The 25,288-nt window shown below is 40.3% G+C and overlaps 1 protein-coding gene and 1 long non-coding RNA gene across 2 annotated transcripts in view; one reads left to right on the top strand and one right to left on the bottom strand.

Annotated features, from left to right (window-relative positions):
- The window catches only part of MCCC1 (methylcrotonyl-CoA carboxylase subunit 1), a 24,306-nt gene extending 6,663 nt beyond the window's left edge, over positions 1 to 17,643 (top strand). The window contains exons 9-19 of the mRNA XM_064458071.1: positions 159 to 240; positions 1,051 to 1,178; positions 2,899 to 3,082; positions 3,590 to 3,699; positions 5,020 to 5,236; positions 6,343 to 6,429; positions 7,000 to 7,049; positions 11,851 to 11,988; positions 13,342 to 13,449; positions 14,473 to 14,544; positions 16,009 to 17,643. Coding sequence (XP_064314141.1) covers positions 159 to 240; positions 1,051 to 1,178; positions 2,899 to 3,082; positions 3,590 to 3,699; positions 5,020 to 5,236; positions 6,343 to 6,429; positions 7,000 to 7,049; positions 11,851 to 11,988; positions 13,342 to 13,449; positions 14,473 to 14,544; positions 16,009 to 16,128 — 1,296 coding nt within the window. The 3' untranslated portion in view covers positions 16,129 to 17,643. The remainder of the gene's footprint in view (positions 1 to 158; positions 241 to 1,050; positions 1,179 to 2,898; positions 3,083 to 3,589; positions 3,700 to 5,019; positions 5,237 to 6,342; positions 6,430 to 6,999; positions 7,050 to 11,850; positions 11,989 to 13,341; positions 13,450 to 14,472; positions 14,545 to 16,008) is intronic.
- On the bottom strand, positions 16,740 to 25,288 carry LOC135314421 (uncharacterized). The gene is made up of 3 exons (XR_010373938.1): positions 24,610 to 25,288; positions 20,238 to 20,347; positions 16,740 to 18,079 (listed from the first exon to the last, which is right to left on the bottom strand). It is a non-coding gene; the product is annotated as an uncharacterized LOC135314421 (long non-coding RNA).

Genomic DNA, 25,288 nt, shown 5'->3' with positions numbered 1-25,288 from the left:
AGGGGAAAATTACATAGATTTCAAGTATAACATTGATAAAGATTTCGCTACATATTTAGCATAAAGATTTGCTAAATACCACAAAATATTAATGCATAGTATGTTTAATATTAACAAAATTCACAATAATTAATAATCTTTTGTATTTTTATTTACAGCCAGGAATTAATCCTGAAGTTCGAAAGAAACTTGGAGAAGCTGCTGTCAAAGCAGCTAAAGCAGTGAATTATGTGGGAGCAGGTAAGTGTGGAGGTATGGCTGCTCCAAGGGTATGCTTTTAACTTAGTAAGACTTTAAGCCCTGAGGCAAATGGCATCTGATTGTTTTGGAGTATGATGCACATCCCCCATTTTTTTGAGGTTTAAGCAAGTAATAACATAGTTAATTCTGATGTAATTACAAATTCAAACTGGCATACCTGGTCTGAGCTCAAGACCAGTGGCAGCTGAAGAATAGAAAGAAAAAATTTCAGAGCAGATAATTCAATCAACTGAATTGTTGTTGGAAAGTGAGCATTATGAATGTTAGTAAGTTTTAGCAGGGCAAGGGAAAAGTAATTTCTCTTTTCAGCATACAGACAATATTTTATATTCAAACAGTAAAGCCTTTAAAAAAATGCAACTCACTGTCTGTAAAGTTCACGCTGTTTCCCAGATGAAAAATACCCTGCTAAAATTATTTGTGGCTTTCCTTTTCTCACTGCTTTCTTTGGATAAATTTAAAAAAAAAATAATTACATACCCTATACGTATACACAATACTTTAAAGAGTCTTGATGCACTTCTTACAGCTCTAATGAAATTCACCTCTTACTGTAGAGGAGAATGGCTACTAAACAGCACAGGATACGTAAATGTGCAAGGAAATAACCCTGCTGTGTTCAGACCTCAATTGTGTGACCCTTTAAGATAATTTGTATAGGATTTAATAAAATTCAATGTATCTGGTTTAGAAATAAGTCTTGTCCAGGTGTAAATCAGTTAAGTGTCTTTGGTGTCAATTCTGAAAAAGTCTTGTTTTGGTGAAGTGCCCTTTTATTCAATACTTCAGGCACAGTGGAATTTATTATGGACTCCCAACATAATTTTTACTTCATGGAGATGAATACCAGGCTGCAAGTAGAGCACCCAGTTACAGAGATGATCACTGGAACAGACTTAGTGGAATGGCAGCTTAGGGTAAGTGTTAATTGATTTCACGTGTAGAGTTCCTCTTGGCTGGTGAGCAGTGCTCTTTGATATAGCCTGTGAGAGACCAGGTATGCTTTCAGATCATCATCTCCTATTCAGCTAATTGGGTAGGGTTTCTTTTGCTCTGAAGGCATGTCTTGTGTTACTGTATTTGATTGTAGAGCACTGTGTAGATGCTCTGAATCCCAACAAAGTCTTTTTCCAGTGTGTACAGAAAAAACATTTTATAAAGTATATTTAGAGAGGTTATAGAGAATGTGGAAAGTGGGAGGAGTAGGGGCCTGATCTTTCCCTTGCCATGCTGAAAATTTTTTTTTTAAACTCTAGTTCAAATATATCTCTGGCCCAAAAGTCATTCTTGGATCAGGCCGTAGGGGGAAGACTTTTCACAAAAATATGCGTGGTGTTATACCAGTATAGTCACATTCTAAAATAAAGGTATAATTGTGTGAACTGGAAACAGGCTATTTCCTCACACACCAAATTTGCAGAGAGATTAGTCATGCATTTGAATGATAACAGGAAGTTTTGGACCTTAGGGAACTGGAAATAAAAACCAATTCTGGTTAGATAAATCCAAAAGTGAGGACAGCAACACACACTGAGCTTAAGGAGATATGGTGGGGGAGTGTTTAGTGCGACCAGAAAGAAAACTAAAGTGGCAAATGCTGATGTAAAAAGGAGGAGCTTTTGGCTTCCTGATCTGGGTTGAGTGTTGAGTGCTGAGTTGGAGCGGGGATCAAACAATACTGGGAGAAGGAGAAAGAGAGAAGGTGGAAAGGTTCAGCGGTCTTGTCATGTGACTTAATGAGTCAGTAGATAGAATATGTCTATCAGTTGTTGGAGTGATTATTTTTGTGAATCTGTATAGAACTATTCTTTCTTTGAAGACTAAGTTATATCCTGCTGTCTTTGCTGAAATCCATAGTTCGGTGGCAGAAGGCAGGGTATGGAAAACCCCTGACGCTTCAAAAGAAGATGAAATGTTGCTACAAATATTTTAATAGGAACTTGTGTTTTCCCATGTAGATGGAAACTGTAGCTTCCTGGTAAAGAGTCTCCTCTGTGTTTAACTGCAGCAGGCTGCGTATTATTTTGTCCCTGAAAGTCCTAGTTTTTCAGTCTCAAACTGGTTTATTGGTGTTTGTTGGTATTCCTGTATTTGTAATGTGAATTCCTTTGAGTAGTAAAACAATGTTTCCTCTCCCATTAAAGGTTCTTAAATTGTTAGAAATCCCCTTAGAGAAACATTCCCTTAAACGTACAGGTCTCACGGTTTACAGAAGAATCAACAGCCTATGCCATTAGTGCTGGCTGCCAGTATCCATTTTATCATCTGCTTTTGGAGCAATTTTGCTCTAATAAAATCTTGTCTTAGTTGACCAGGCTTTAACTTAAACTTTTCATTATTTTTTTACATAACCGGTAGAAAAAAAATTAGTCGTCTTCCATTATGTTTTAGCTGTGTAAAATATTAGGAGGTTGATTTACGCAATAATAATTCAAAATCCTTTGACTGGTGACTCCTGGAGAAAAGGAAGGAGTAACTTCGGAATTAGCCTTTTATGACCTACCGGTTTTTTCCTCCTTGCGCTTTTTTAATGTGCTTTCTAGTTGTTCATGTCTAGAAGAAAGATATTTAATATTTCATACATGGGCACTCCAGTATATTGATCGCACATTAAATAAAAAAATTTATTGTTTCCAGGTTGCAGCAGGAGAGAAGATTCCCCTAATGCAGGAAGAGATTCTGCTCCGGGGCCATGCATTTGAAGCTAGAATATATGCTGAAGACCCAAATAATAACTTTATGCCAGGGGCTGGGCCATTGTTGCACTTATCCACCCCACCGCCTGATAGTTTCACCAGGATAGAAACTGGAGTCAGACAAGGTAAAACTGAAGGCAGTGGCATAATCGGAAATATTTCACATCAGTAGTTCTTTGTAACCGTTTCCCTCTTCGGCATAAATAAGTTTGCTTGACAGGACGTTGTTACAAAGGCGGATCGCTACAGAATTACTCTCCCTTGTGATTGTCCATGTGCTTTGGTCAGTCACTGAATGTTTTATTTACCTCTTTATTTACCTCTATCCAAATTATTGTCCATTGGATCATGCTGATTATATTCTCATCACAATTTATCAATCCTGCATTCTGATTCCAACAAAGAAAATTGAATTTGAGCACTGTTACCTCTAGAAAAGGCTGTACTGAAGTTGTCCTTGGAATTGAAATGCCAGGTCACGTCATTAAAGACTAATGCTCTTTAATGATACAGACGAGTGTGGCCATCAGTTGTGTCAGAGTTTAATGCCCTGTGGCGTGCAGTACTATGCATTACCAGCTTGCAGAAATACTTGGTTTAGTGTTACAGCATTTTTTTTTCATATATTTTAGGTGATGAGGTTTCTGTTCATTATGATCCAATGATTGCAAAGCTAGTTGTTTGGGCTGAGGATCGTCAAGCAGCACTGAGAAAGTTGCGATACAGTTTACATCAATATAATGTAAGTAGGAGGAATGCAGTGTGATTTCAGATCGTGAGCTAACTTTGTGAATGTCTTCAGCTAAGAAAATATGGATAAAATACTACAGTAAAACAGAAGTGGTTTCTAAGAGGGAGCCTGTGTTGCCACTACCATTTCAGATTCATTATTTGTTTGCAGAGGCTGTATTTTTTCCTAATTTGCGAACTCTTCTCATTGGTGGAATGAGTAGAAATAAGTGTGAAGTCCAGTTTTACACATAGATTTTTTTTTTAAGTTTGCGATATCTTCAGTTGGATGATGCAGCTGGGACTTCATAGAAGAGTAAGGCTAACAGCCAACATTTTCAGTTGTACCATGAGAGGAATTTGTAGGTGGAACTTGTCAGACAATGTTTGCTTGTAATTTCTAATTTGTAGAAACAATTACATTTTTTGAGTCTACATGTGGTAAAGAAATAATGGGGAATTTTAAATGCTGTCAGTTCTTTCTAAGAAGTGGTCCCTTTTTACCCTATCAAAACTATAGGTATTGTATCTATTTTCAAAAGCGGAATTCAGAAGGTGTCACTTGGGGTGAGACTGAATATTTGTGCAGACTTAATTTACACTTTTAAATCAACAACGTAAACACAATTGAGGTACTGAAAATGTTTGGCCTACTATTGTTTTAGCTAAAAATGAAGATTACTGCAAATAAGAGAGATAAAATAATTCCTTTCTTTTTTCTCAGAGTTTTCTTAGTAGTTCTGTCATAAATGTTGACAGCACAATATAGTTACCAGTCTCACTGACTTCTCTAAAACAATTAGTTCTGTTTTCATGCCGTTTGCTTAGGTATTTTGTACTACAGGAAATGCATAGTATCTAGAAAAATTATAAAATTCACTCTGCCCATTTGTTACTATTAAAAGATCAAATATGGAACAGCTGAAACTTTTATAACTAATTTTTAATAAGAGGCACATTTCATATTACGAATGCTCTTTTAAATACTCAGAGCATGATTTTTCGGAAACAGTAGGGTTTTTTCCCAAATTACCTCCCACTGCTATTGCTGGGAAACTTTATTTGACTTCACAGTGGACAAAGGTAGCATTCTGAAAAGAATGCTTTCGAGAAAGCTGCTCTTGGTTTTTTTTTTTTTCTTTTTGAAAGAAATGGTTTCATTGGTAATAAAACAGACTGGTTAAATTAATTACATTTTATTGATAAACTTTGTGTTTTCATGGTGCTGTTTGAACAAAGATTCATCTATTGCCTATGCATAAGTTGAGCAGAAAGCTGTATATTCATTCGTAACTTCATTTCAGTTTGGCAATATTCTTCTTTTTCTTTACAGATTGTAGGGTTAAGCACCAATATTGATTTCTTACTGAGCCTGTCAGGACACCCACAGTTTGCTGCTGGAAATGTGCACACTAATTTCATTCCTCAGCACCATGATGAGCTGTTTCCAAGCAAAAAGGCAACCCCACATGAAGTTATGTGTCAGGCAGCTCTAGGACTCATACTGAAAGAGAAAATGCTAACAGATGCTTTTAGAGATCAGTCAGGTGGTAAGGATCACTCTTTTGTTTTGTTGTATTTTACTTGTGACTGGATGAGGCAGTGCTGTGAGCTCACGTACAATTATTTAATTTGCATGCTTCCTTTTCACCTAACTTTGTGCCGGCTCAGGGTTCTGCATTCTAGCATCTGTCAGATATTTACATGCGGAGCAGACTGTAACTTTTGTTGAGGGGCTGATATCGAATACTTTGCTACTGTAATGTACAGACTATTTCCCAGAGCACTTCAGATAGGCACTATCTGAAAGACGTTGGGATTCATAATCAGCTTCACTGTGTAGTCTTTGCTCTTACAAGCATAAACAGTGAGTATCTGTCACTGTTATTCCTACGGTTGGCCCAAGGTCTTCAGAGGTGAAATTGACTCGGCTAGGACTAGGGGAGGCAATAAGGTTTAATGGAATGACCAGGACTCCAGGAGCTGAACATTCTTGAGTTCTGACACTGTAATGGCTATATCAGTGGGGCATGTGATTGCTGTTAACAAAAACTTCATATAAGTCTAATATATGCGGCCAACAACCTTCTTAATTTTCTTTTCTCCTCCACTTTAACTGTCCTGGGAAGATGAGAGAGTGGGATTGGAAAGATTCCTGTACACTATTCCCTTGCTTCAAGGGACAATGAACTAATAGGGCAATATCTGATAGCTGTATATCTGATCCATTCTCAAAAACACCAGTAGAAAACCCCTCAAGCCCAGACAATTTGCTACCACGTTTGGCTACTCTTAGAGTTGGATCTTTCACCTGAAGGTTAATCTGAGTCTGCTAAATTGCAGTTGAATTCCCATGCTTTCTTGTCCTGTTCAAGGATGTGTTCGTGGAGAACAGTCAATATGCTTCTCCTTAGTAAGTGCTGTTGCTAGTGTCAGATTTTCTGCAGGTTACACAGCCTCAGTTTATTCAGTGTTGAAGCTTGAGTGAGGGATTGTCACTATCTGTTACAGCAGTTCCCCAGTCTTCTATGTGAAATATAAGTATATAAGTATGATGGTAGGCATAATAGAACTTACACTGTAAAATCACTGTCCTAACTATTGCCTTTTGTAAAAGTAGAATGTAAGTAATGTATCTGTGTATTTTGTATTTTAGATAAATTCTCACCATTTGCATCCAGCACTGGTAGAAGAATAAATATATGTTATACTAGAAAACTCTCTCTGCTGGATGGGGAAAACAGTAAGTTAATATAAAAGTGTGTGGAGGGAGAGGATATACTTGATGGATAAAATTATTTCAACTGCTGCTTGAAAATTCAGGCTAAGAAATAGCAAATAGAAGCAGTATGAGTTTTGTGCAATTTAAGCAGGGAATTCATGGAATTGCGTGATTAATCAACATTTAGATCTTGAGGAGATATAAACCAAATTCAAATGACACTACTAAGGTTCATAATTTAAATGAATAAGGTTGAGATTTTTAGAACTGAGTGCCATTGACTTTTTTCTATTTCACTTCGGTGTGAAAGTATTCAGCACTTTTTCCCATCAAAAATCTGTTCTACATCTAGGTAACTTAGTGTAGATTTCAGAGCATAACTTCAGGTGTTTATCTTTGTAAAACAAATTGCTTAGAATTCAGTATGAAACCTGCAGTATGTACTAAGCTAAACTGAAAATACTTGTTCTTTTCTTAGTATTGGTAGGTCTTTTTTTTTTTAATCAAAAAAGAGTAAATGTTGTTCATATATTATTATTCTCTAGATCATATAATTAAATCTACTCACATATATTTTGTTTTATTGAACAGTTGTGGATGTAGCTGTAAGTTACAATCAAGAAGGGTCATACAACATGCAGGTACAAGTCCAATTTTTTCAGATTATTTCATTAGATAAAAGAATCAGTTTCCTGTAGAATTCTCTTAGTATTAACTGTTATTAAAGTTGCTTGGTAATTACCAATACAGGATTCCATTTTTGGTTTACTTGCAGCCATTGTTGTAGACTTATTTTGGCCTGAAATTATCTTTGCTAGATGCTGGATTGGCGTGGAAAAGCTACTAAAATGCTTCTAAAAATGAGGCTAAGAACAGCATTTGGTTCTCCACTATTTAAAGATCTTTCTCTATTTTTCCCTTCCTTAAATTTGTCCTTCTAAAACATCGGAAGTTAGATTTAAATCTGCATTTAAAAATACATTTTTTCCACAGGACTCCTGTTTTATTCTGTGCATGAGATGGATCTCCTGTGGGATAAATAAAAGCTTTCTAGAGCATTATCTGTAAGATTACACTTTTTTTTTTAAGATGAAAATTAGAAAGTGATTCCCAAATGAGATGAGGAATTATGAGGGTAGTAAATATTCTGGTTAAATAATTGAATGATGCCCAGCAGAACTGGCTTCTTTCTCTGGCTACACTATAGAGATCCTACAGGATACAACTCAAGACTCTTTAAACATAGATTTTTCTTGTGTGTGAGAGTCTCTTAATGTGTGGCTTATGGGGTTTGTGTTTTGCTGAGTGGTGAATATCCTTCTTCCATCACCTGGAGTTGAATGGGTTTTATCTCAGATTTGGCACCCAAAATGATTGCATGCTTGCATGCTAGGGAGTGCAGTCTCTCTAGTTGAGCTTCTTGTTTACCTTGTTCAGAAGAAGATGATTATGAGAATAAGTCAGTATTTATGAACTGCTTCATGTGTATAGAAATGAGTGTACTAGAAGAATAGTGAGAAAACTATTGTGCAGTTATGTGTATAACCACATGTTGGGTAACTCAAACCCTTATGCCCTTATTTCTACTGATAGGAATATTGAGATAACCCACATCCCTCAAGTAATGCCCAGGTTCTTCTGGGTGTATTGATTACATATGTAATGCAGGAAAGCTTTTACACTTCAGGATTATCTTATATAAGTAATGTCAGTGAAAAATAAGAGAGGCAGGAAGGAATGTAGAGTAGGGCCTTTTGGGGAGGGGAGTGCAGCTGGGGAGAATGTAGACTCCCAGGGAAGGAACAAAGGGGGTTGACATGGAAATTGAGAGAAGCTGGATATAAGGGATGGAGAAACAGAATTGGGGAGGACAGTGCCTCTGGAGTGCTACAAAACCTGTCCTGAGGTCAGTCAACTCTACAGCAGGTTTCTGGGACATGGCACTGGCAAGTACTCACAGTGGTGCCCAGGGTTCCCCTAATTTGCGCCCCTGCTCAGGATACTGATCAAGCAAAGGATTTTTTCTCAGCGATCAGTATCAGATCAGCAGTATCCTTTCAATGCATGTTATAAGGTCTTAATTCAGTAGAAAAATAATACACAACTGTATAAACGAAGACTGAATTTTGTCCCTACACATAACATCCTGAAAGACTAGCAAGTCTCTGATTATTCGCTTACTGATGTTAGACTTACAAATCAAATGTTCAGTTAAATGCAGTGCACTTATGTTCATATTCTTACAGTCTCTATATTCTGAAGTTGAGGCAGAGGTGCAGTTTCCATTGACGTAGATGAAAGGGTTACCTACAAGTAAATGACCTTTCCATTTGGTCTTTCTTTTGCCATTTTGGTATCTAATTGACACGGTCTCCATTACTGCTCTCCCCTGCTCCTTTGTAGGTTTACTTGAATATATTGTAGTTTTTGTGTTATAGGCTTCCAAGACTGAGGAAGTTACCTGTCTTTTGGAAGGCACTGGGGAGACTTGTGATGTGAGGTGAATAGTATGGATTTTTCAGTTTGAAGAAAGTCAAGATGCTAGGACAAATGATGAATATTGGATTCTAGTAGCATCACTAAACAGCATATTCTGTTTTTTTGTTTTTCCTGAGAAATAGTACACCTTTGTATTTTCAGAATCACAGAACGTTAGGCATTGGAAGGGACCTGGAGCTCATCCCATCCAACCCCCCTGCTTGAGCAGGCACCCCCAGAGCAGGGGGCACAGGACCGTGTCCAGGCGGGGTGTGAATGTCTCCAGGGAAGTGACCCCACAGCCTCTCTGGGCAGCCTGTGCCACGGCTCTGGCACCCGCACAGGGAAGGGGTTTTGTCTTCATGTTCGGGTGGAACTTCCCGTGTTCCAGCTTGTGCCCGTTGCCCCTTGGCCTGTTGTTGGGCACCACTGGAAAGAGTCCGGCCCCATCCTCTTGACACCCGCCCTTCAGATATTTATAAGCATTGATGAGATCCCACCTCGGTCTTCTCTTCTCCAGCCTAAACAAATGCAGCCTTTCCTCATAAGAGAGGTGCTCCAGTCCCCTCATCATCTTCATAGGTCACTGCTGAACTCTCTCCAGTAGTTCCCTGTCTGTCTTGAACTGGGCAGCCCAGAACTGGATGCAGAACTCCAGACATGGCCTCACTGGGGTGGAGCAGAGGGGGAGGAGAACCTCCCTCGATCTGCTGCCCACACGCCTTTCCATGCCCCCCAGGACACCGCTGACCTCCTTGGCCCCAAGGGCCCGGTGCTGGCTCAGGGTCACCTTGCTGCCCCCCAGCACCCCCAGGGCCTCTCAGCAGAGCCGCTCTCCAGCAGGTCCCCCCCAGCCTGTGCTGGTGCGGGGGGCTGTTCCTCCCCAGGGGCAGGACCTTGCACTTGCTCTTGTTGAATTCCATGAGGCTCCCCTGGGCCCAGCTCTCCAGCCTGTCCAGGACTCGCTGGATGCCAGCACAGCCTGCTGGTGCATCAGCCACTCCTCCCAGCTTGGGACCATCAGCGAACTTGCTGAGGGGACGCTCTGTCCCTTCGTCCAGGGCATTGATGAATATGCTGAACAGGACTGGACCCAGCCCAGGCCCCTGGGGAACACCGCTAGGTACAGGCCTCCAACCAGGCTCTGTGCCGTTGGTCACAACCTTCTGAGCTCTGCCGTGCAGCCCGTTCTCAATCCACCTCACTGTCCTCCCATCTAACCCACACTTCCTAAGCTTACCTGCGAGGATGTTATGGGAGACAGTGTCAGAAGCCTTGCTGATGTCAAGGTAAACAACATCCACTGATCTCTCTTCATCTACCCAGTGTGTTATGCCATCATAGAAGGCTTTCAGGGTGGTCAGACATGGTCTCCCCTTGGTGAATCCATGCTGACTACTTCTGATAACCTTCTTTTCCTCTACATGCCTGGAGATGACCTCCAGGATGAGCTGTTCCATCACCTTTCTGGGGCTGGAGGTGAGGCTGACTGGCCTATAGTTCCCCAGGTCCTCCTTCTTGCCCTTTTTGAAGGCTGGAATGACATTGGCTACCCAGCTCTCCTGAAGTCCAGGGTTGTAATCCTACTTGTTGCCCTGCTTCTACCATACAGGATCCTAAACTCCACATCTCATGGTCACTGCAGCCAAAGCTGCCCCCAACTCCTACATCCTCAGTCAGACCTTCTTTGTTAGTATAAGGTCCAACAGCACATCTCACCAAAAAGTAATCCTCGATGCTCTGCAGGAACCTCCTGGATTGCACGGGCCTTGTGTGTTGCTTTTCCAGCACATATCAGGGTGGTTGAAGTCCCCCACGAGAACCAGAGCCAGCGACTGTGAGGCTACTTCCAGCTGTCTGTAGAAGGCCTCATTGACCTCCTATTCCTGAGCAGGTGGCCTGCAGCAAATGCCCACAACAGTGTCACCCATATTTGCCTGCCCCTTGAGTTCTACTCATGAGCTCTTGACTCGTTCTTCCTCTACCCCTCGGCCGAGCTCAGTGCATTCCAGTGGCTCCTTCACATAAAGAGCAACTCCCCCACCTCGCCTTGTTGGCCTGTCTTTCCGAAAAAGCCTGTAGCCATCCATGACGGCATTCCAGTCACACGAGCTGTCCCACCATGTCCCTGTAACTGCAATCAGATCGTGGCCCTGCGACCGCACGCAGATCTCTAGTTGCTCCTGTTTATTCCCCACGCTGGGTGCATTGGTGTACAGGCATTTCAGAGAGGTAACTGAGCACACAGGTTTCCCTGGAGGGGTGCACGTGGACCCCACTATAGCCATGCACACCCTCGGGGTGTTTGGTCTTCTGTCAAGCTTGTGAGGCAGCTCAGGCACCTTTGTTGTTGCTCTGGTTGGCCTGGTTCCCCCATTGGATGTAACGGCATTAGCATTGCCACTTTGGCCCCTGTCCCCCGAGTCCTTCAGTTTAAAGCCTGCCTCACCAAGTGGGCCAGCCGGCTGCCAAAGATTCCCTTGCCCCTTCTAGACAGGTGGGTTCCATCCCTCCCTAACAGGCTATGATTCCTGGGGAAATTCCCATTGTCATGAAAACCAAAACTCTCATGACAGCACCAGCCACGTAGCCAAGAGTTGATTTGCTTTATTTGCCTGTTATTGGCTGCCCATTTTTCTCCAGCTGCTAGAATAGAGAAGATGACTTGGGCACCAATATTTTTCACTTGCTCCCCCAGGGCTTTATAGTCTTCCTAGTTTTTGGCAAGTACTGTTGCATAGTTTGTGATAAAAATTGTCATTGGAGAGCATATTAGGTAATCTTCTGAGCTGATTGCAGAATACATTCTGCTAATTGGAAAATAAAGGATATATAAGGTTTGAAAAGATATTTTTAATTCCACAATTATCTATGGAGAATCACAGGTTGTGAGTGTATACTACAAAAACTATCTTTTGGTTTGTCGTCTTAGGCTTTGTCCTTACAAAAGCATTTAATTTTCAGATTCAAGATAAAATGTTCCTGGTTTCTGGAGAGATCTTCAATGAAGGTGATTCAGTTTACTTGAGGTCTTCAGTAAATGGAGCAGTGTGTAAGTCCAAATTGGTCATTTTGGACAACACCATTTATCTCTTTTTTTCGGTAATGTTCCTTTCTTTATTATTCCAAGTATAAAATTTCAAAGTTTATCCAAGTAAATGAACAATATAAATTGCAAGAGAATGTGAAAGAGAATCATAATTTCAGTTTCTTACATTGGCCCATAATGTTTTGATACTTGTTGGATTTATAGCTGTAATTAGAAGTTAGTTGCTTATGGTCAGTGAGTGAGAAAATAATTACTTTTAGAATGATAAAATACAGTTAGGTGAATCAAAGCTGCAAGTGATGGTGTGGGACGGGGGAACACAAAATATTAAAATGGTCAAGTATCTTAAGTTTGTTGTAGCACAGTAGCAATTACTTCAAACTGATAATTGAAAGTGCTTGTAACTACTCTTCTATAACAGTGTATTTAATTTTTAATATTAAATGATAAGAAATCAGTATTGGTCTGAGGAAGGGTAACTTCAGCTAATATTAAAAAAACCTGGAATTATGAGTTACCACAGCATTATCTGCATTGCATGAATAATGGCATTTGAAAGAGGAGGTACCCTAGTTTGCATGATTAGGCTGGTAATTTTTTATTCGCAGTTAAAAAGATTATAGGGCCTTAAAGTAAGTCAATAAAATGTGATCTAAATAAGTAAATTTTATGTATTGGTTTCAATAATCAACCTCTAGCTCTGAGCCCCTCAAGACTTTCAGCAGAATGCAGTGAAAACCTTGCTGCTCTAATGAGGAGGACAAAATAACTCATGCTGGAATGGCAAAGCTTAGTTTTCCTGTGGTATCAGAGGAGAGTCTGAAGTGGGGGATCTAGAAGAAAACACAGGAGTTTTAGGATGCGGGGGAGAACGAGTCTTTGGGTAATTCTGGGTAGCAAAACTGAGAGGACTCGAAGGATTTTGGATGATGGTGAGAACTTTTTTGCTATGCTTAGCACTGAATTAATTTTATTGTGGATGTGAAATGCTTGTATTGACAATATTTGGCAATGAAGATGCCAACATCTTTCTTACTTTTTGCAGCAACCTGCCTACCCCTTCTGCAAACAGCCTTTGCTCATTTTCTAAAACCTGTGCTGTTGCTGCGTGAATAGGCAAGGTGTGGGTTTGGAACAAAGGTCCATGTGGAGCCTCTTTTTTCACAGGGGTAGTTCCTTCCTTGTTGGTCCTTAGCAGCTGCAGGTGTGACTTTTAGGAACTTAGACATTATTAAAGTGGTAAGCGTGCTCACAGTCGTCTTGCTGCCCTGACTCCAGTAGTTTGCCACGCTAAACGGCTGGCTGTTTGACTAAAGCTGGATCTGTTCTTTCCCTGTAGTCAGCATGTCTACTAGTGGTATTATTTTATGTTGTTAACTCATATGTCACTGATTTTATTTCTGTAGGAAGGTAGCGCTCAGATTGGCCTTCCTGTACCCAAGTACTTATCGGCAGTAAGTTCGGTGGGACTGCAAAGTGGTGCTGTAGCACCCATGACAGGCACAGTTGAAAAGGTAATTATAATAATATGGGTAGGAAATGAATTCTCCAATAGATCCAAGTTCACTTTTCCAGAAACAGTCCTTGCTTCTGTACTGCCGGGAAGGAATGAGAGCCAGAAATGTCAGTGCTGTGGCATTTCTCCCAGGTGGAAAAAGCCCTATTTACTCTTGACTTCTCAGCAGCCTCCCAAGAGTTTTTCAGGCTTCTAGTTGTCCTTTTCTAGAGCTCTGGAAGATCTGACTATTCAGCTAATCCTACTGCTTAAATAATGTTTCCTTCATCTTAATTACTTTCTGAGACAAAGTTCCATGAAGTGTTAAGGGCTCTTTGATCCATTTCACCTAACCAGAAGAATAAGATGCTAGATGCACTTGCAAGAAAAGAAATATTCAGAAATGCCTTTTATGTGAAGCTGTGTATTTCGCTGCTTCTGTTTCTGGTTTTATGTCTTTTCTTTAGCTCAGGAAGTCTTGCGTACTTGTACTTCTCTGTACAGTGGAAAAGTTTCAATAGAAAAGAGATTTCCAGGATTGTTTAGTACTTAAAGGGTTCTGCTAGCAATAAAAAGGCATGAACCCTTTCCACAGGGTGGAGGACGTTGAATGTAGATCTCTTACATACTGAGCGAATGCTCTAAGTCAAAGTTATTGCAGAAAAACTAGGTGGCTCCTGCACTCTTCTTTCTGGATTTTGTTTTAAAAACAAGTTTAGTGACTGGGTCCTGGAAGGGGTTCTCAGAACAGCAGCTCTTAAGCACAGAAGGGGTAGAATATACATTGTCTCTTCTAGTGTTTAGTCTTTGATACATAAATGGTCATCCTGTTATCTGTTACTGAACCGCTTTCTGTAGCCTCCGACTCCCCTTGAGCATTATCTAGAGAACTCAGATACCCAGTTCAACAATAATGAATATATTATGAGGCTTTTTTGCAAACCCACAATCATTCAGTGGATTGTGCTAGCTTAGATCCAGCTGGTGATTTTTAATGGTACAGACATGCATGATTTTTTCCCAATTTTCTTTTGAATTGTAGGTGTTTGTGAAAGCAGGGGATAAGGTTCAGATTGGAGACCCTCTGGTTGTTATGATAGCTATGAAAATGGAGGTGAGTGAAATATAAAAATCTGGTCCTGCTTTAATTACTTGTGGTTGCATTATTGAAGTATGGTGCGGATTGTAGCTTGCAGATTGCAGTATCACTTCATATGCTGTAAAACAAGTGTGCTGACTAGATTTTAGAGGATTATAGTTGCTGTTATTAACAAATGGCGATTATATAATCCATGGTATTCTGCAGATGTTTTAAGGTTCATTTTCTTAGCTTTGTCCGTCATTCTCTCCCGCGCCAAGAAAGCAATAATCCTTTCATTTTTCTAGCAGAAAACTCTCTAGGTATATCTCTTACTCACTGTCTGTCATATAAGCATATATAATGTCTGCAGTTACTTCATGCAGAAATTTAGCTAATGATGACTTTGTAAATATGCCCAGGATTTTTTTTTTGTTCATATTCTTTTTACTATTATTTACATAAAGCTTTACCAAGAGCACACCAAAGATTCTTTGTAATTGTCCACATAGCATTCAATGGACCCGTACTTTGGCCATTATATCGTGTCATATTGCTTGATCGTGGCTCAAATTGCTTGAATTATAGTTTTTGTAGCCTGAACTGATTTAGATTGTCTATTAGTTTATTTTAAACTTCAGTTTGCAGTAGCAGAATTAATGTTGTTGAGAAAATTAGCTTTTTCCCTTATCATGTCCTTTTGTAAATGACACTAAAATTACATGTCATACATCATCTGTGCACTAAAAAAATGACACCCATAATTATTTGCAATTGGATGTTAAGTATTTGTTCCTCTCAGAGTGACATTATCTAGGTTGGTTTTTTTTAGTTATTGAAATATAAAATAAGCAAATTATTACTTAAATGAATCCTTGCTTAAAGTGAGGGTTGAATATCTGATATTAAATGTTCTGATATTAGACTAACTCTATTTAGAAAATTACCGAGAAATAAAACTTCAATGGAGAACTAACCTGATACTCCTTTACTGTGAGTAGTAGCTGTATTTGTATTTCATCTGGATTTTGCCAAATATCTCTTCAATGAAGACCCGTCCTGGCCGGCAAACAAAAATATCTTTACTAAATCCGCAGATTCCTCTTAAGGGAAAAAATCTGCTATATGATTAATGTTTTGGACTAAAACTGAATTATTTCTGCCTGGTATTTATTATAAAACCAAAAAATATTGGTGAAGTAAAATAACATTCAGCTGTTCATACTTCAAAATATAACATTATATAGCATTTTTCTCCCCAGTACACCTATCAAAATGAATATTGATGAGAAAATAGAACTTGAAAAATGTCTAGGATAATATTTTAAAAGACCATTTAAAATAAATATACATGTGTTAGAGGAAGTAATGAAGTGTGTTCTGTTCTAATTGTACCAAAGAGTAATATTAGCATTTGGGGTGGGGGGAGTGGAGAGGGGATGGCGAGGAGAGAAATAAAAAAGTACTCTGCTGGTTCACTATTAATCTGTTTCTATACAGCATACCATAAGGGCGCCAAAGGCAGGAGTGATAAAAAAGGTTCATTTCCAAGAAGGTGCCCAGGCCAATAGACACGCTCCGCTAGTTGAATTCGTGGATGAAGAGGCTGAGTTAAAATAGAATTCAAGGAAGGTGCATTTTATTTTTTCTACTTTGCTGATTTTTCTCTCAGGAGATTTCTTCATATTTTCAGCAAACTGTTTCATATAACAGATTGGGGAATTTGTTTCCTCTGCACTTCCTGCATAGTTTGACTGTAAATTATGCTAACTTCACTGAAACTTGGATATCACTATACTGTAATCATATATATATGTCACGGACCTATATGTGATTGTTGTTCCGTGGTTATGTTTGCCTGTGAAAAGGCATTAGACTGGAAAAAGATGTGGAATTCTTACAGGATGGGAGAGGTTAGTAAGGACTGTATGTTACAGACAGCTAGGGTGCTTTTGCCTAGTTTTTCATTCACAGCTGCCTTTTTTTCCCTGAGATGTGAGACCATTGATTTGAAGGTGACATTGTTTGATGAACTCATTTCTCTGGCAAAATTCCTGTTTATGTCTTATGCTTTTGCCTGAATAAGAGAATTCTGGATTGTTCCTTAGCCCAGGATCCCTCTCAGTCGTTTTTGGTGTACCTTTTGTCCCATTTACCTCAATGAGTAGTGAAAATTTTGCATTTCAAAAATCACTGTAATATACTTTGAAATATATGATACAAAGCATTAAAAAAATTCATATTAGCATTTGCTACACTAATCACAGCTGGAACGTAACTGCTTTCCAGAAATATAATTTGATCTTTAAACATTAAGTAGTAGCACAGAAAGATGATAAGCTTATTTAATACCTAGAAAGTGTGCCAAAATAAAACACTGACTTCAAAATCGTCATTAGTTTTCCCATATTGTTCATTTTCTAATATGTTACTTATCGGCTGGAATGAAGTATACCAAAGTCTTCATAACACCATGGACTATGGCTAAGAATAATAGACAGATTTTTTTTTGAATCTGCTGTGTTGCAGAAGGGATAATTGGTAGGTTTTTTCAATATACAAAGAAAATATTTCTCAGATGCAGCATACTGATCATTTGCCATGAGTTTTTATTTGTTGAAAAAGCACCTCAGAGAAACAGGAAAAGGGAAAGAAAAAAAAAGTTTTAATTGTTGCAAACTTGCAAAATCTTTCCACCTTTTAGTTAAGGTGAGGTTCTGCTTGTCATATGAACTTCTGATATATTAATTTAAGACAATAGCATGGTTTATACTGGTATACACAGATGCTGCAGTGATTCCAAACTTGTAGTTACATCTGTGTAAATGGATCTTTGTATCTACCTGAAATCTGACGTCCGAATCAATATACAATATCACAGGGAATTCTCTGATCTGATTCTATAACTGTGCAGCCTTGCCGGCAATGCATACAAAAATTGTAAAAAAGTAATGGCTCTGGATGGGTCTGTATATTAAAAGCATACGGTAATAATTTTCAATTTTACTTGTAATCCAATGGCCACCTAACAAAAAATTGCACTCTGGTAATAATTGCACTCTGGCGATCGTCTTAAAGAATATTGTCACAGTGATTTTTATTTACTGCCAAATAAAAATTAAGCTTAACCCTGAATGTTTGTTTTCATTTTTCTCCATTTTGTTCTTTCCTTGGTTGCTTATGTTTATGCATCAGAGGGTTTTAAGCAGTTGTTTATGTATCATCATCTGCTATCTGACAGACCACAACCTGCAGATCACGTTTAGGAGGCAGTAATCCAGACAGTTATAATGGGTTTCACTGCAGGTAAGTTTAATGACTTGTTTTACACAAAAATTGAATCTACATGTAGAAACGTGAACTCAGTCCTGAAGAGACGCTGCAGCTTGGCATTTATTTTTTCTTTCTACATGATGTTGCTGTGTTCCTAGACCTATTTTGCTACACTGAATCTGTAGCAAAACATTAAAACTCAGAGCATGAAGTTCTTTGTCCACTAAATCTGCATTGCTTGCTTCATCCAGCCAGCGAAACAAGAGCACATTCCTTGGAGGCTGACAAAATATCTCACCTAGGAATGAAGGGAGATGAATAATTTTACCACTTTTCATTTTCACTCACTTCTGAAAATTAGCTATTAGGTTTTTTCTTTATAGGTTTCTACTGAGATTGATTATTCAAATAGTGATGGTTTTGTTTATTTCAGAATAAGATCTCTTGCAGAAGTCACTGTCAGAATGTGCACGCTTGAAATGTTTTGCTGCAGTGTGATTTAACTGAACTGAGAGATGTGCAAATAATTAGTAAAGGTAGGTTGTTCCTGTAACCCAGAATTTTAATTTACAAAATATTCAGAAATTTTCTCTTTATTATAAATAAATGTTTGTTATAAATGTGAACTGGTAAGAGCCACATGCTAGTAATATAGCTGTAACTAAACTGTTGTCTGTAGAACACTTAGTGATAAAGAAAAAAATCAGTAATTGTTTAAAATGCAATATTTTAGTATTCGAGTGAAAGAAGTAATCTCTACCAGTTATTCATTATCAATATATCTTTTCAAACAGTGCTGTGGTTCTGATACAAGAGTCATAGATATTATAGAAACGATGAATCTGAACTGATTCTAATCGTAATGATCTACTATTGCTGCCAGGGGAGAGAGGGCACCGGGTCGTGGGATATGTAGTTCAGCCACAGCTGACAGTATACAGGAAAGAATGAGGGCATCAGTGTTCCAGACTATGGCTTCTGAGACAGGATCAGAGAGTAACGCTCTCGGCGAGCTTACTGGTCAGCTTGTTATATCAGGTATGTCACATCCTGCTGGGTAGTGTGAATGTTACCATACCAAAATGGCAGCCCTTTAGTTATCCACCTGTGGGGATCTCTGTCTCTCTTGCATGCTTCAGCTGCTGTCAATTACTATGGCATATACGCAGTGAAGTTCTGTGGCATGGAGCCTGAATTCCTGCTGAATCAGTGATGAGGACACAGGGAGTGGAAAGCAGGAGAGCAGGACTGTGTTCTCATTTCAGCCACTGACTCACCGTAACTTCAGGCAAGTCACTTAGTAGAAATTTGCTTGGCTTTCTTCCTATTTAATGAGGCTGGTGGTAATCACATGGCAAAATGTGTGGACATGGTGATTTATAAATAATTATTTTCCGTGCTTGCTGGTAAAATTGCAATTTCAGGTGTAGACTTTATTTTTACTTGCTATTTTTTACCCTTTATACAGGAAATATCTATACAGGAAATATATGAATTGTAAAAATAAAGTTTCCAATATATATTGAATCCTCTGTTGTAATGGTTGTAACTACCTAGTTACCAGAAAGTCCTAGCTTCTGTCTTCAGGATGATTAAAAAGTGAATGCTCAAGTGTTTTGGCAGGACTTTTAAAACTTAAGTCAGTGGTAGGGGAAGTTGATCTGAGCACACTACTTTTCTATTAAAGCAATTTATACCTAATTTAAAGGGCATTATCAACCACTGCACTTATCACAGGTATATTAATTTCTGTTGATTATTCTTCTGTTCGGTCAGATCAGGAATTATTTGACTGTGTTCTATCCTCCTTGTTTGTAAAAAGCTCAACAGTGCTGTGTAGAACTTGCTTACTGAACTGGTAATGGATTAGGGTCTGAACTTACAGCTTTTACACAAGGTATGTTCTCAACAGATACTTTAGCTACTTGTACAGTTATGTTCAAAGTGATAGATTTTTATGCATGAATGATTCACAGGTAAATATCACTTAGTATCTTTATGATACTGGGGCATAGCCTTCTGCATAAGAATTCCCTTTGGAAAGTAATATACACTACTGAGCGATGTATTAAAAATATCAATAGTGCAGAAATTAATAATTGAAACCGTGGCGTTTATTTCTATGTGGACTGATTGTATTTCTTGAAAAAAAATAGCCTGGACTTGAAAAGCAGTGCAATATCTTTTATGAGACATTTGATGTTAGCTTAAAATCTGCTGATTGTATGATGAATCCACGTTAAAATAAACATGGATGTTCTGGTTGAATACCCTGTATTTTTTATTACAGCAGTAATAAGCAAGTAAAACACATGTCTAGAGTCCTGCTGGGTTTTGAAATTATAATGGTAGCTGCGTTTTTGCTGTAATCCATTTTCCATATAAATGGCTCTGGTGCCAAAAAGTTGCTGATGAAATGATAATTGGTCTCTATGAATGGCAGCCAATCTACTCACTTAAACAGTAGAGAAAGCAGGAGATGCTAAGGTACTAGAAGCCAGCAAAGCTCCAAGGAGCGTGTGGTGAAAAAGCCTGCTGCTGAGAGCTCCATCCCTCTTTTGCCTCTCTGAAAAGGAAAGACACATACATGTTCTGGGCTCTACTGTTTTGGTCCCTCATCAGAGTGCAGGTTACAATTTGCCACTTAGATATCAGAAAATTAATATTGGCAGATTTGTGTAGACATGTTCCCCAAAACTGTTATGACAGTGTGAGGAGCGGAAGAGGCTAAACTGGTGTGATGTGTATGGCAGGAGGTTAACAGTCATCTTACTAGCCTTACTTTGTATGTCTGCATTACTCTTGCACACTGCTTACCTCCATGCAAAAGGCTCTGCCTTCTAAACATATAACTTACTGTTCCATATATTAATACCAAAATGCGTGCTCTGAATTTGGATGGATTATTTTTATTAAGTTGAACAATTAAAGATGGTGCATACAGAAGATCCACGCGATAGGGAAATAATACTCTGTCTCCTAGATCCTTGAAATCACCCATAATTCTTTGTAGTGAGGAAAGCTAGCTGTTTACAGTTCTAAGGTGTAGGTTTTAATAATGAAATCATAGCTATGATGGTACTGTCTGGTTTATAACTTGGGAAATTTCAAATCATTCTGTTTACAAAGATCATATGTTGTTTACGGTTCTGAACGGAAATGTACATATCTCAAAAAAACTCAATTCATACTGCCCTCTCATTTCTTAATTCATATTACTTAAAATGCCATGATTTTAGTATATGTATCTCAGTACTTCTAATGACTTCAAAAAAAATACAGGTCTTGCAGTCTGTTGTCCATTAGGTATCCTGGAAAGTCTCAGTTTATTCAGTGCTTCCAGGTTATAGTTAGGTACATGGGAAATTTTCAGACTTTCTTAGGCTCACTGACCTGACTTTTCTTCCCTGACTGCTCCCTCCCAGAGATACCGTCATGTGGAACCCAGCTCCTAACAGTGCCTTCGACTGGGTGTAGTAACTTGTTAACCACTTATGTAATGCAGGAAGGATTAAAAACTTAATAGAAGGTAAACACCCTTCCCTGCAATCTATTACCAACAATCTTCAGATACTGGCAATATGCCAGTTTGCAGGTTAGATTGCTTAGACACCTACAGGAGGACTCACACTGTTTACTTCCTCTGTGTTTCTTTCCATACAGAAAAAAATTATATAGGCTGATATGGACATTCCAACCCTGTCAGTTGAAGGAGGGGATAGGAGCAGACCATTGGGTCTGTACCTGTGGGTGCTAAGAACATCATGCCTTTAGAGTGGCATTGAATTTCCTTGTGCAGGATAGTTCATGGGACTTTGTTCTCTTAGTTAAACGTGGTCAGTGTTTGCAGGCAAAGGGCCGTTAGTTGTAACCACTTTATGGCTATTCCATCAGTGTAAGATAAATTGGTGTTTTCACTTTCTAGAGCATAAAGTAGCTAACAAAGATATGGGGGTTAGAATGATGTTTATAAGCCAAGCTCTTTCAAGTTAGTGTTACCCTTCATGAAGCTTTGGGCCTCTTCCTTAGAAAGTGCTCTAGGTGGAAGTTCTCAGCAAGGGAATTGCACTAAATGGATTCTGCGTTGACTTAACGTGAGACTTGCTTCTCTATCTGCTCAAGAAGAGAGCTCAAGCAGTGTAAAACAGATCAATGTTCTATTCAGAACTATGCCTTTGGCAGACTTGGATTTAAAAAATCACTGACTGGTTCTCCTAGGCTTGACGAGATGATAAAACATCACTGGATCGCACAACAAGACAAGGCAAGCGTGTCAGCTTTACCATAAATAAAACAAGTCATCATGTGACTTTGGTCACAGACATTATGCTGCTTGCAGATTGCACAAAAGAATAGTATTCCCTTCTAGTGTGTCGCTGAATGCGTGCATCACATTTACAGATAGCAGAGCTGTTTATCACTGGTCTGACTTGTGCGCCATCCTGGATGGAGTTGTAGAAAAGCTGACAGGTAACAGGCCCGATGTGATCAGCTTATTCTGAACACGTACGGATACGTTTTTTGGCAGCCTCATGGTGCCTCTTGCTTACAAAGCATCTATTTTTGCTCAGAAATGTTAAGGATGACATTCAGACAGCACACACATCACTAAAGTGCAGCTCTACACCTGCAGATGTACAGCCAGCCAGCAAGCATATGGACATGGTGGAACTGGGGCAGTCTGACTGTGTCCTGAAGTGTGTGCTGTGCAGGATATGCCTACTGCAGTGTGGCATGTACGGAGCAGATAACTCGGTCGGTCTAATCAAACTGCCTCAGACTGGGGCACCAGATGGCCTGGCCAGGGTAGCCAAGAGCTACATTACTGTAGCTGCTGCAATTCAGGCATACCTATGGAAGGGCTCTGAAAGTCAAGACAGAAAAGCATACTGTAGCTTCCACTAAAATCAGTAACACTAGACTTCCAACTTCCAGGGCTGTAGGAAGCCACTCGTGTTCACTTCTACCTTGTAACTGAACTTAAATTGAAAAAAAACAAGCACAAAGCAGTAGCATGCGCACGGGGACTACCATGAATCTGCATTTCACTGAATCATCCATTTTTATCTCCCCAGCTAAGAAGCCCCTGCGAAGCAGTTAACTATGATTTTTCCATACCTTGTAAGATGGGAGCTCATAATGTAGAGGAATTTACTAAGTTAGAGAGATCAAATCGAAAGTCAGTCAGAGCTGAAAGCACAGTCAAAATGTCCTGACTCACAGAAAAAAAAAAGGTGGTACAGCAGAAAACAACTTCCACCAGACCTGCAGCTAATTTAAAAATTGCTAAGTTGTAACCCAGGCAGAAGATGAAAACAATGGATTGAACTAAAAGTTGTGGCAATGGTGATTTTTTCAATGAATGCTTTTAAAGTAAACATGATTTCAATGCATAAAATCAGGTGTTCTAGATAATACCTGAGTCTACTGATGTAAGTAGCACTTTATTAAAGTTTATGAGTACTCTTACATGTGGAGTTCCTTGTGCTTTTAAATATTTGTAACATCAGGCCTTAATTTATTATGAGTTTAATCTAAAACTCATTTGAAAACAAAGCAAAGGTCCATGCTCATTTCACACCTTTTTAATTAGGACCTAAACAAGAAAGAGTTAAAACTAATTTATGTTTAGTACTTCATTCAGTGAACAAAAGCAGCAAAAGGAAAAATACTTTTTCAATGTTCTATTAATTTAAAAGAATCTTATGTACAACTTGTTAAAAGAATAGGTAAAACTAAACACAAACACCATGTGCCCCCAAACACACACTCAAACCCCCCCACCTGATAGACCCTGCAATAAAGAAAACGAGCAAGTCTCAACCACTAGGGGAAAACAAGCACTTAAAAACCCCCTCCGTCCTGAGCAATCTGCTGCAATCACAATTCATCTCGGGTTATCGTTACGTGTCATAGTAAGTCTCAGGAAGGTCCAAGTGGTGTCTTTGGATTGCTGGAGGGCTGTCACAGCACATCACAGTGATGGCAATTGGCTACCTTGATGAAACGAGTTTTCAGCTTTGGCTTTGTCTCCCCTGCCCTGGTTCACGGGGACTGGGCTGGAGCGCAGTGCTGGTGGTTGTTTACACCGGCCACTTTTCAGCCACCCTCGATTTCAAAAAAACGCTTTTCAGAAGGATTCGAGGTGTCCAAGGTACTGCTGTCTCTCAGGATAACTGAATTCACATGTTTACATATACTTAAAGACAACCCTTCATTTCACTGTTGCAGAACACCAGCACAGTTGGACACTCCGTAGTACAGGCCTGATTCTCTTCTCCAAATACTACTTCAACTCCTCACACTCCATCTAAGCTCAGCTCCGATTTTCAGTGAAATAAGGGACAGGTGATTCAGACCCTTTTCTATACATACGTATGTGCAATGCCCCCCCCATCCATCATGAAGAATGGTTTTCTGCAGTCTCGATTTCTTTGTGGACCATGCAATCACACCACTCATGTAACATAAACAAAGACGTGTACTTTAATAGCTCCCAGCTCAGCAGGAGATGAGAGAACAAGAATCAGATATCAAACCTTTGTCCTTCAGAACGAGCACTTTGCTACCTCTGTTTTATCAGCAAATACTCTGCTTCCCCAAACCTCCTCGCTGCCAAAGGCCTTCAGCAGATAGAGTAAGCTTTCCTAGGAAAAAACAACCGTCTGGGATACTGGTACAGACTGTGATTTAACCCTTACCACCTCTCTTGCTAGTACATCTACGCTGCTGCAGAAAAGGCCTTTGGGAGCACCAGTTCCCAAAATGGGATCACAACCTCTAGCAGGGAAGTCTTGCAAGCTTAGAAGCGGTCCCATAAGGAAATACCTGCAAAAGCACTGCCCTCAGACTTCGCTTGCAAACGCTTTGTGCGTCCTTCGCGAATCCATCCCGAAAAGCCCACGGGCTTTCCCACCTCCGGGTCCAGGCGCTGGCGCTGTGCGTCGCCGTGCCGCGAAGGGCTCTCGCAAAACGGTTTCTTTGGGGGTGTTTTAAGAAAAAATGTGAGAGGTCTTCCCGACAGAAGGGCGGCCGCGGGGTGCCCGCGGGTCCCGGGGTGAGGCGCCGGGGTGCGTGAAGGAGCCGGGCGGGACTCGCCGCACCGGCCGCCCCGCCGCGGGCCGGGCCCACCCGCGCTCCCGACCCCGACTCCGACCCCGCCGCGGGCGGGGCCCGCCCACGCTCACGACCCCGCCGCGGCACCGAGAGCAGCGGGGCAAGGGGATCTCCCCTCCCCTGCCTGGCGCCGAGACCCCCGGTGCGGCGCCCCCCCCCTACTCAGCGGCGTGCGACGACCAACCGCGGCCCGCGCCGCCGCCCCAGCCCCGGCCCCATCCCGGCCGCCGCGCTGCGGGCGCTGGCCGCTCCCGGAGGAACCGCGCGGGGCCGGGCCCGGATGGGGCCGACCCTACGGGCGCGGGAGGCTGCCGGGCCGCCCCCCGCCCCGCCGAAGGCTCCCGCCCGCTGTGGTGCAGCCGCGCAGCGCCGGCTCCCAGCGCGGGGGATG

The sequence above is a fragment of the Phalacrocorax carbo genome, chromosome 7, assembly GCF_963921805.1.
Source record: "Phalacrocorax carbo chromosome 7, bPhaCar2.1, whole genome shotgun sequence".
NCBI lineage: Eukaryota > Metazoa > Chordata > Aves > Suliformes > Phalacrocoracidae > Phalacrocorax > Phalacrocorax carbo.
The sequence above is the reverse complement of the archived record's forward strand: the minus strand, read 5'-3'. Positions and strand labels throughout refer to the sequence as shown.